General features: G+C 42.0%; 1 protein-coding gene across 5 annotated transcripts in view; it reads right to left on the reverse strand.

Moving 5' to 3' along the window:
* gtf3c2 (general transcription factor IIIC, polypeptide 2, beta) overlaps positions 1-12027 on the reverse strand; it is a 32793-nt gene that overhangs the window by 15038 nt on the left and 5728 nt on the right. For all 5 annotated transcript variants that reach the window (XM_085771055.1, XM_085771057.1, XM_085771056.1 and 2 more), the window contains exons 9-11: positions 11349-11576; positions 11043-11154; positions 10054-10171 (exon numbers count right to left, since the gene is read on the reverse strand). In XM_085771055.1, the coding sequence (XP_085627181.1) occupies positions 10054-10171; positions 11043-11154; positions 11349-11576 (458 nt within the window). The remainder of the gene's footprint in view (positions 1-10053; positions 10172-11042; positions 11155-11348; positions 11577-12027) is intronic.

Consider the following 12027-nt stretch of genomic DNA (forward strand, 5'->3'; position numbering starts at 1 on the left):
ACACTTGCTCGTCCCCCTAAAAAAAGTTCCCCAAAGTCGCTTAAAAGTAATCATTGTGGGACAGTACTGCTGCGTAAAAAAATGCCACAGTAGTATATGCACTAATACCAAAAACGAGATAGTTCACGATGTCTGGATAAGTCAGTGGAGGGAGTAAATCTGGGTCTTAATAAGTTGTAGTTTTTCTGTGTACCTTGTTTCTCGTTAAATTTGAGTTTATCACGATACGTTCCTCCTTCGTTTCCCTTCCCCTTCTCCATTTCTTTTTTTTATTTTATTTTTGTCCGTCTTCCTCATCTCTTTTTCTTTCTCTTTTACTTCTTGCTCGTTTTCCTCCGTTTTCCCCACTCTGTTTACGTTTGCGTTCCTCCAAAGATGGCGCCGACGTCCCACAACGCCAAAGCGGCGTGACGTCAGCTTCACATTCTCTATAGACACTGGACTTGTTCGTGGTGCTTGATGGGAAATCAAACGATCACCACAGAGTCCAATTCATCCCATGGGGAACATGAACGTCTGCGTCAGTGTTTTACAGTCTGAGACCAGCCTCGTCCTCCTCCTCCGTATCCTTGTCCTGGTGCAACATTAGTGGACGTTAAGCAGCACTTAGGCAGTAATACCGCTGTACCTGCCGCTGTCACACTCGCTAGATGAAAAATCCAATAACAAAAATAGGCGTCCGACTGTTCCCCGTCATTAGTTTCCTCTGCTCCTCTAGTTTAGATCACTGAGAGAGCAGATCAATACCAGTCCTCAGTCTTCCACTCCCTCCGCCAGCTCAGCTCACAAAAACACATTACTACACACACACATACACACACTGCTTTTATAGAAGCTGCTCCACTATATTTATATATACACACATACGTATATACACAATCCTTTACCACTCCAGACCTAACAGAAGACCTGGGGTGAACCCAAGTCTGTCACCAGGAAGAACAAACTCACTTTATCCAACAGGGTTGGGAATCGCTACCGATTCATCCAATCGATTCCATTTGATATTGATTCATTTAGAGATATTTCAGAGTTAACACCAGTTTCGTTTGTTTACGAAAGAAATTTTCACAGAACTAATGCTGTAAATTGTACAAATATGGAACTCTCTAACCTGGTGCATTATAAAAACATTAAAGGGATAGTTCAACATTGTGGCAAATTAGCCCATTGCCATAATCCCTATAGTCAGAGCAGTAGGTCCGTTACCTTTAATTGTCGGTGCAAGCTATTTTTAGAACGGTGGAGCAGAGCCGTGAGCTGCTCAGAGCTACGCTACGGAGGCTCATGGGATTTCTTGGTTTCCCTCATCAAACTCATCAAATACACAATCCAACAACTCCAAAACGCTCTAGTGGACAAGTTGTGACCTGCACATTCACCACGCTATGAGATAATAACAGAACGTTACCAGACAGAGTTGTTTTAGAGGTAAATTCATGCAAAACCGCTGATGCGCGTTCCCATCGGGAACAGTTTTTCAGCAAGCAGTCTCTGTATTTACCTCGATATGAATGGATATTGGATCTTTCAAATGAAGATCCATATAATTCGGAAAATCTACACTTTCTTTTAAAAAACCAGCCCAACATCTCTTCATTTCTGCATTTGTGGCCTTTGCTTTTCAACATAATACAACAAAATAAACGAAGCAGTCGAGCTAAACAAACCACTGAAATAAAACAGTCCAGATTTTACCCGCAGTGATAAATCAGCTGATCAATTTAATCAGTCATTTCAGTATCAGCGTCTGCGTTGGCCGATAAGAACCGTTTGTGCCTTCAAAGCTCATCTCATTAGAGTCTTTACACCTTTTTTTAAATAATAATTTCTGTTTATTGAATTTACATTGTTCAGGTTTGCTGCACTGAGGCCACTTTGAATAATAATAAAAGTTATTTATTGTTTTACAGTGAAACGTTGAACCATAATTAAATGGATTGTTTCAGTGGTGTTGTGTAGATTTCTGCAGCTCCGAGCTGCGTAAACACAACGAGGTGATGAGTGTTTTATCGTCTGCTGTGACTGATGACGGTGATTAGTCTTCATCATCATCATCATCATCATCATCATCATCATCATCACCACACTCGGAGTTTTTGTGTTAAAGTGGCAATAAATGAACATTAATAGATTAATTAATACCCCCATCTAAACCTTTTTTGTTCTAAAGTCTCACATTTTACATTTTAAATCCGAATCTGAATCTAATTTCTTGTATTTCTTTTTTTTTTGTTTTTTTTTTAAAGCACCACAGACTAAATCACCTTGCCGCTGCCCCCTCTTCCTAATTCCTAGTAAGAGTCGTTGATGACTGACAGAGCAGGGATACAGGCGGTGTCAGCGGCTACACCTAAAATTCATGGCTTCCAACACTAACAACTCGGCGCGGTGATGCATCTTCTTTGTCATTTCAATTATAGATCCTTGTCTGATGGAGAGCGCCACTGTAAATTATGTGTGTTCACGACGCCTCCTCACATTCTCCCTTTTGTCTTTTTTTTCCCCCCTCTCCCTTCCTCCACACCTCCACCCCTCCCCTTCGATCCGCCCTCCAATCCTGCAGCTTTAACAGCCTCCTCTTCTCATTCAGTCATTCTGGAGAGACCGGTCGGGACAAAAGCTATTTATAATTATCTGTGGCAAACAGAGAGAGAGAGAGACACTCGCCCAATTTCACCTCTGACCCCTCTCAGCTGACACCGAACAGCAGAGAGATGATTTCCACCATTTCGTCTGCATTTTAGGCGAGACACTACAGGAAAAACACAAAATGTTTTTTCATGCACTGATCAATTTTGAGATTATGAGGCTATTTTTCTTCCTTAACATGTATTCTTTCAGAAAAGTCTTAAGAAATGGTAGAAAATCCACATTAAGGTTTTGTATTTTACTCCATTTTGTCTCTTTCGTCAGTAGATTTCTCCTAAATCCACCAAAAGTTAACAGCTACTGTGACAAACTGTGTCTGTTGTCTGACCCATGTCATGTCATGTATCACTGTTAAGCTCTCTCTCTCCTGAACAATTATGGAGGCTCCAAAAACTGTCATTTTTTCCGTATCCACAACCAATAGTAAAAGTACAATTTACATTAACAATTTAATACTAAAGACTGACTCAAAGCTTGAATGTTTGTTGATGTTCTGAGTCTGAGCATTAATTCTGTTCAAATGCGAAATAGTGGCATAAGTTAGTGGCCATTGATTTTTACAGTTAGAATAAAACACAAACTGTGTGATGGTGTTGACTGTATTTATAATCTGTTTACTGTTTTAGGCCGATGATGGGAGTAGGATTCGGTTTTCGGTTCGGATTTGGACGAATCTTAAACAGTGGATTCGGTATTCGGCAGAACCCCAAAAATCCGGATTCAGTCCAACAGAGGTTGTAAGGAAAATGTAAAGAGTTAAATTCAGTAAATTCACCTTCCTCCTCCGTCCTCTGGCTCCCTGCTGCCTGCTCCAGATAAACAAATCCAAGTTTTACTGTGCTGTTAATAGTGCGTGAATATTTTTCTAATGTTTGAGGTTGCTCAGCTGCTTCTCTCTCTCTCTAATGGAAAAACCAGTGTAAAGATAAAACTATCCAGAGTTTGTGTTTGATCTTTAACAGATGTGATATGGTTAAGTGGTCACAGAGCCAAACAAATTATGAGTGAAGTGAAATGCTGCTGAAATGCATTTTTTTGTACCTTAAAAAAGTCTCATATCAAAGTGGGTTTGCAGGTTTTTTTGGGAGATAAACAAAATGAGTTGCATTGTGGGTAATGTAAAGTAAAAGGGTTTCTGGTCTTATCTCTGGCTCTGCTGCATTGTACTGGAGTGTGAAGCCAGAGTCAGAGGAGAAACATGTAAAGTGGTATTTTTTGTGAGAGGACAGATGATCGGTCACTGGGGTTTATCCTCAGGGGAGCGTGGACGTCTGTTACAAGGTCAGAGCCGAGGATCCAAGCGGAAGATGTGAAGATATTTTACAAGATGCTGATTTTGGTGCCAAAGGTCCGGCAGCTAGTGTGGATGTAAAGAAAAGAAATGGACGGCGATGTGTGCATTTTAATTTCTGAGACCCAGGAAAATGCTAAATCAATGTAAATCTGGATATTAGAGTTTGGCTGGATTTCCTCATGATACCCAGGTCACGATACAATTTTATTGCAATTTTAAACATTTTTTAATGTCTCAAGTGTAATAACATATTGTGATACATTTTATTACCCTATCACCAGTACAAATCATCTATAGAAGGGAAAACTGCAACGGATTTTATCTAATAATCTCACTAAAATCAGTTTTATTCTTGCAAAATGTGACATATTGTTAGATAATCTGTTAATTGGCTGTTTAAACTGAGGCGCTGCTGCAAACAGCACTAATATATTGTTTCATTCAATGAATTTTGATGATGTTGATCGTTCAAAACCAGGGTTGAACCTGCCTCAGATGACACTGAGGTTTTATTGAAGATCTAGTGTAATCTAGAGTAATATTAAATTAGAAGCAGATTATATTATTTGTTTTTATATATTTACATTTGATTTATGTTGGACCAACTAAAAATAGAGTGTTTCCGTAAATCCCAGTCCAGGTCTCCCGCTGCAGTCGACTGTGTGAGTGTTGAGGAGTCGTTACAGCGCTCTGCAACCGCTCTATCCAATAACTATAGACTATGGTTAGAAGCATGGGGGGTGTTTGATGTAGTAGCCGGAGCCAATGACCCATGGCTACAAAATAAAATGGAAACCAGGGCCCATGAAACAAATGTGGAAAAGAGGGAGGAAAAAAGAAAAAGGAATGGAAATGTCAGGCTTGGTATATCGTTTTTATGTCCGAGCTGAAGCACTGAAGATCTTTCTTAATTGTAAAACCAAGCCAAGTGTAATACGGTGGAGTCTGTAATCAGCCAACACGCTGACTCTCATCTGAATATAAACACATGAACGGATTCGCACCAGCTGCTCTGTAATGACGCCGTTAAATCAAAGGAAAGGCTCTTGTGTGTTTGTGCCTTTGTTAGTGCGATACAGGTGAATAATGGAGCCTGGTGTTTGTCTTTATCAAAATAAATGAACACCAGTATGTACATATTTGGAGAAGGTAATGTGGAGAAATTCAGTTTTCTTTTTTTGGTTTAAAGTGACAGTTCAACATTTTGGCAAATTGGCCCATTGCCATAATCCCTATAGTCATAGCAGTAGGTTCGTTACCTTTAATTGTCGGTGCAAGCTATTTTTAGAACGGCGGAGCAGAGCCACGAGCTGCTCAGAGCTACGCTACGGAGGCTCATGGGATTTCTTGGTTTCCCTCATCAAATCAAACTCATCAAATACACAATCCAACAACTTGGACCTGTACATTCACCATTCACCACCAGTCACAACTTGTCCACCAGAGCTAATTTGCCAAAATGTTGAACTACCCCTTTAAGACTATAAATGCAACAGGAAACTCTGAATATAAGCCCCTTTTCTTATGGAAATAAATTTAAATCTCAACAGTGGAGGAATCACCAGAGGCCCCAAGCTACAATTTTATCACGATACTTAAGTCACGATACAACATTATTGTAATTTTAAACATTTTAAATATCCTAAGTGTTGTAATAACATACTGTGATACATTTTATTACCCTATCACCAGTACAAATCATGTATAGAAAGGAAAACTTCTACATATTTTAACTAATAATCTCAGACAGACTGATAAACTACTAAAAGCTACTACTAAAAACTACTGTAGTGCCAAAAATTGAAATTGAAATTTTTAATTTTCATAATAAAAGGTCAACACGTCTGTATCAATACCAAACAGCGATGCTTCACTGAATCGTCAGACACAAACACCAGTGTAGTAACACGGCCTCAGACAGGACGGGCCCCAGAGATAAGGCGTTAATGGGATGTACGACGGCCGCGCTGATGTGATGTCGAGTGTGTGTGAGCGTCTCAAACGCTCTGATCTCACACTACTGGAGTCGTGTTTAATCAGATCTCTCGTGGCTCGTGGCGCTCGGCGGACAAACACACACACACACACACACTGGTGCTGCTGGTGCGCTGTGCAGACACGAGCAGGTTTTCAGTGTGTGATGGATGTGGCAGATAAACTCTCCATTAATCTCATTCATACAGTCGTCTATCAGCGCAGCCCCAGCGGCGGCTCACGCACTCATCTGAATGGACTGGACCACAGGCTCCAACATCCACAATGTCAGCACACACACACACACACACACACACACACACACACACACACACACACACACACACACACACACACACACACACACACACACACACACACACACACACACACACACACACACACACACACACACACACACACACACACACACACACACACACACACAAACTCATGTTGCGTTCAAAACAACTCGGAGGTTGGAATTCCCAACTCGGAAATTTCCGATTCCTGACATCATTGCGTTCACGCTGCAGGAACTCGGAAGAGAAAAAACATGGATACCCGAAGGAAGTTTGGCATATTGTGGCTCATCGCTGAATACGAAAAATATATGCAGCAGTAAATTATGTTTGTTTTGGAGGCAAATGAAGAGGAGAGGAGACGCTGCAGATGAGTGCACATATAACCGTTATAGCCTTGATAACCGTTATTTACGAGGTCCACAATCACAACTTAATATAAACGTATTTCATATACTGCAATAATACACAAAAAATATGCATTAAAACCTCAACAAATAACTTAAAGCAGAAGTAAGCGATCCGGTCGTTTCCGCTAATGCTGCGTTCCAGGCAGGCTTTTGAAATCGTAAATTACAGCTTCAAGTCACAACTTACGACTTTGTAGCGTTCCAGGCAACCCACTCGTGTTTTTCCGACCTGTTTTACCGGTGAAAGTCACTATAACGGCCACTCGTAACTTCCGACCCGTGAACTCGTACCAGATCGAACTGGTACCACTTCACAGGTCGGAAAAACACGAGTCTACGAGTTTCCTTGAACGCACCATAACAGTCCTCGTCCCTACGTCGCCACATTCACGGCGTCCCTTGGCTGCACACACAGCCCTGCATGCCGTTCTCTCTCCTCATTGGATAAAAACTGTAGGATACGATAAATGTTTTCTCCTGGGCTCAGAGCAGAGCAGAGTGACTGACAGACCCGTGTTTCAGACCAAACACTCTATGTAAGTGATTGCTGTCGGAAGATATAACTATTTAAGACTCATATTAACACAAATATATCACTTACTTCTGCTTTAAAATTTCTAAATTCTAACCGTTTAAGACGAAGTGCCATCATGTTTTGATGTTGTCGTGATGCCAAGTCGGAGCTCTGAAATGATACCCCGAGTTTCCGACCTGTAATTTCCGAGTTCGACGCCGTTCAATTCGTTTTTGACAACTCGGAGCTCGTTTTTTTCCGACTTCCGAGTTGTCTTGAACGCAGCATAATACACTCCATGACAGAGTGTGTGTGTGTTTTCAAGAGCTTACTACTGCCATTGTTAGAGCTGCTGCAGTCTGATAGACCCTGAAGCACTAAACACACACACACACGGAGGCTCCTCATGGACGCCGTCCTCTCTCTGAACATGATATCTGGTCGCGTTAACGACGACCAGGACCGAGCTGATGGATCTGCTGCTGTGTGATTGATTACAGGCTAACGACGTGTTAGTTAATAACCACGCCGCGTCTCAGTGACTCTGAACTAAAACCATCATCACAGAGCGACCGGCGCCGAAACAACCGATTGATTTGTTGATGATCACGGCGTTAACCAGCGACCGCTCTGATGTTCAATTAACTGGTTGAGAAATAACAAACGTTCATTGGTTTCAGCTTTGCTATGGAAACGATCTGTTGTTGTTTTCCATCTCGAGGTTTCTGTGACTGAAAGACGTGATCTGGGTCTTTAGAAATAGAGAACGATGGACAAAACTAGAGAAAATAAACAGATGTATTTTCTACATTTACCACCTGGGCCTCCATATAACATAATATACACAAATGGAAAATGTTTAGTTCCTGTTTCATTAGTTTGATGTTTGTTTCTATAACTGGTCAACAGGTATCAAATGTCTTAAATAACATTTTCAAGGCAGCTCCAAATGTGAGTCAAATAAATGGATCCTTATTCCACTGAATCTCATTGATAAAGTTACAATTGTTGAGTTAAACAATGGAAAGAGCATTAATCAGCAACTCTGTGCTTGACTTCCTGTGGTCAGGCTGTAGAGGGAGGTTCATCTCACACACGTTCTTCCTTTTGTGTCTTGTTCAACGTGTCTTTTCTTGTGGCGTGTGGAGGAAACAGAGTGCAGGAGGTGTGAAATAGGCTCCGTGAGGCAAAGTTAATGTTAAAAACCAGCAGTGGCTTTTGAGGAGACGTGAGCTAAAACTGGAGAGCAGTCGTTAATTTTTACGACGCTGCCATGATCCAGTGGTCGCCACCTACAGCTCCAGCTCTGAGGGAACAGTGAGGTGACACTGCCCTCTGCTGGCACACTGCAGCGTCTGAATCTGGTCTGTGCATGTGGGAGTTTGTGTTTCCACTATAACTGAGTGGATATTAAAGGGATAGTTCACCCAAAATTCAAATTTCACTCATTATCTACTCACCCTCATGTCGACTAAGGGCTGGGAGAAGTTTCAGAGTCCTCCGTGCCTTCTCTGAGTTACGGGGGGGCTCCGTGCAGCAGTGCATGTCCATATGACAGTAGCGAACGGGGCTCACTTTTCTTCGTCCAAAAAGACACACCAAAAAACATCCAAATACCTCCATAGCGCTCATCTGTAATGTGCCTCTTGTATTGAAGCCCCAACATGAGAAATTGTTCCGAAAAAAATGAAATAAGTCAATATTTTAAAGGACAATTCCAGGCGAATTCAACTCGGGGGTGTATTTTCATATCATTTTAGGTCTAAAAGAAGGAATCTGAAGATTTTCAGTTTAATCGCTCCTGTTTTGCGGTAGTTGCGTCTGTCCCCGCGTCGCCATGGCAGCAATGAATGGGAGTGGATGTAAGTTCCGCTGTTTAGGCTGTTTAGCCCTCAAAGCCGCAATTTTTTTCCACAGACAGCGTCAGATGGAGACTCAAACATACACCGAGAAGTTTATTTACTTCAAGCAAGCCGTGCTCGGTGTGTTCAGGTGCAGTGGGAAAAGCTCCCGTTTGTGTCATAAACACAGGAATATCAACTCTTTACTTGCTTCAAGTAAAAAAAACTTCTCGGCGCATGTTTGAGTAGCCACCTGACGCTGTCTGTGGAAAAAAATGTACACTTCAAGCAAGTAAAGAGTTGATATTCCTGTGTTTATGACACAAGCGGTAGCTCCTACTGCGCCTGAATACACCAGCACTGCAACTTCGGGCTCGCGCGAGACTCCGGGAGACTTTGAATTAGATCGACTTTTACAAACATGTCGGCTTGCTTGAAGTAAATAAACTTCTCGGTGCATGTTTGAGTCGTCATCTGACGCTGTCTGTGGAAAAAAAATTGCGGCTTTGAGGGCTGTAAACAGCCTAAGCAGCGGAACTTACATCCACTCCCATTCATTGCTGCCGCGGCGATGCGGGGACAGACGCAACTACCGCAAAACAGGAGCAATTAAACAGAAAATCTTCAGATTCATTCTTTTAGACCAAAAATTATAGGAAAATACACCCCCGAGTTGAATTCGCCTGGAATTGTCCTTTAAGCTTGTTGTGCAGTCACAAATCTCGCGGGATTTGCACTGACACAGGCAAAGCAGTGAACTGAGACACTGGGAGCTTCCGCTACAAACAAGCTGTACAAGCAAACAAGCAATGTTTTTTTGGTGTGTCTTTTTGGACGAAGAAAAGTGAGCCCCGTTCGCAACCGTCATATGGACATGCAGTGCTGCGCCGAGCCCCGCTGTAACTCAGAGAAGGCACGGAGGACTCTGAAACTTCTCCCAGCCCTTAGTCGACATGAGGGTGAGAAGATAATGAGTGAAGTTTGAATTTTGGGTGAACTATCCCTTTAATACCGAAAAAACACATCAGACAGGAAGACAGTGTCCAGTTGTTGTTGTTGTTCTTACCAGAGTCTGGGAGGTTTTTGTTGGCGCGCAGGGCGTCAGGGTGGGGCAGGCTGTAGATGGTGACCACACCGGTGGAGGTGACGATGGCCAGAAGCCCCAGTCTGGGCAGGAAGGGAGCCTTTGAGTGGGTGGGAGATATATATATATATATATATAAAAAAAGAAGATGGCCCATTTTTACATTTTAGAAAAGTAAAAACACCCTAAACACTTCACCTTTAGTCCAAAATTTGATAACCCAGAATATACTTTTTTAATCAACAGACATAAGCGATCACTTGTTCTATATTATGATATGACTTGTTACTTAGCATGTATTGATTATCATGATTACCAGCTTGATGTAAATATTAATAAAACTCAATAACCTGTCACACAGGTAAAGTGTTGCCTTGTTGCCTCTTTTCACCGACAGCTCCACTCCACTAACTACTGTTATTGGTGCATGCGACTGTGGGATTTGTAGTTTTTGAAAGATTACAGATAAACTATGTTGTGATCTTTACTCGCACACTGTGCGGCAGATCATTTTCCTGGTTCGCACATATATCTTTTAGGAGCAAATGTGAGTGAAATGCTTGCACAGTAGAGCCCTGGCTCAGTTTCTTCCATTAGAAAAACACTTGAAAAACACAATCAGGGTCATTTGTTCCACGACCTTTGGCATCCACTCAACTGCAAACATATTTATAAACTCATATCGCCTGTCACTGTTCACAAATTTATATTTACGTCTATGTTTTTTATTCAATTTTATTGTTTTTGTTTTGTTTTGCTTTATTTCCTGTATGCTTCTGTTTTGTTTCTCTTCTGTATACATGTATGGGAAAGGTGGGTGTAGGGTGTGTGTATACATCTGCCCTTGAAGGTTATCAGAAGTGTCTGTGATTTTAAAGGAAAATTAAAAAAAGGATTTAAACGTAAATTCTGCCAGAAAACATAGACAAGAGCAGATGAGAGCTCAGACAGTGGTGTTGGTGCAGCTTCACCTTGCGGCCACAGCTGGGCAGCTCCCAGCCTCCTGCAGGACACCACTTCATGTGCCAGATGAAGCCTTTGTCCTGGGCCAGGCCGTAGGCCAAGACCGGCTGGGAGTCGGGACTGCAGAGGAGACGCAATGAGACGTGTCATAAAAACCCATCAAACGATAAATGCGATTTTCAGACAAAGAAAGAAAGAAAGTAGGAGGGTTAATTAATGATTTGGCACAGAGAGTGGAAGAAATGTTCTAGAAACTTTGGATGAATCACTTGATCAAAGATAAAGTAACTGATCAATAAACACTTCCTCTGTACCTGGTGTTGTACTCCAGTTTGCCCACGTCCCACAGCTGCACCAGTCCGATGCCGGCGTACAGCCTGTTGACGCGGTGCTGGTCGTCCATCCCTCGGTGACAGGCCACGGCGATGTACTGGGAGGCCGGCGCTCCCTCCGGGGTCGGACACCACTCCATGGCCCAGACCGGCCCCCCCGTGTACAGCAGCGTGTCCCAGCGGCCCGGGTGAGCCGGCACCGCCTCAAACCTGTCAGGGACATCCAGCAAAACATTTATTTACTTTATTTACATCATATATATATATATATATATATATATATATATATATATATATATATATATATATATATCTTTAAATCAGTCACAACGTAAAAATGCCGAACAGATGAACTGACAGGAAGGTTTTAGCTGAAAGCCAATCCACACTGATACGGGTTTCAGTGAATCTGCATACGTTTTTTTTTTTGTGTTTTGGCGTTTCATCCAGACAGAAACAGTTTTTGAGGGGGTTAAAATTATATTTTTTAAAAATGGGCCACAATGCTACATGTTACAATCTATGGACGTAACGTAACAACAACGACGGCTTGAATCTCGTCCGTTAAATCATCGCTGATCGTCATATTTGCACTGACACGACTCCCAGTCAACATTTAAATCAACAAATAATGTTTGGTGTTTATGTGAGGCAGCGTTAC

Source organism: Trachurus japonicus, chromosome 24 (genome assembly GCF_045865225.1).
Source record: "Trachurus japonicus isolate A0001 chromosome 24, Traja_1.0".
Taxonomy (NCBI): domain Eukaryota; kingdom Metazoa; phylum Chordata; class Actinopteri; order Carangiformes; family Carangidae; genus Trachurus; species Trachurus japonicus.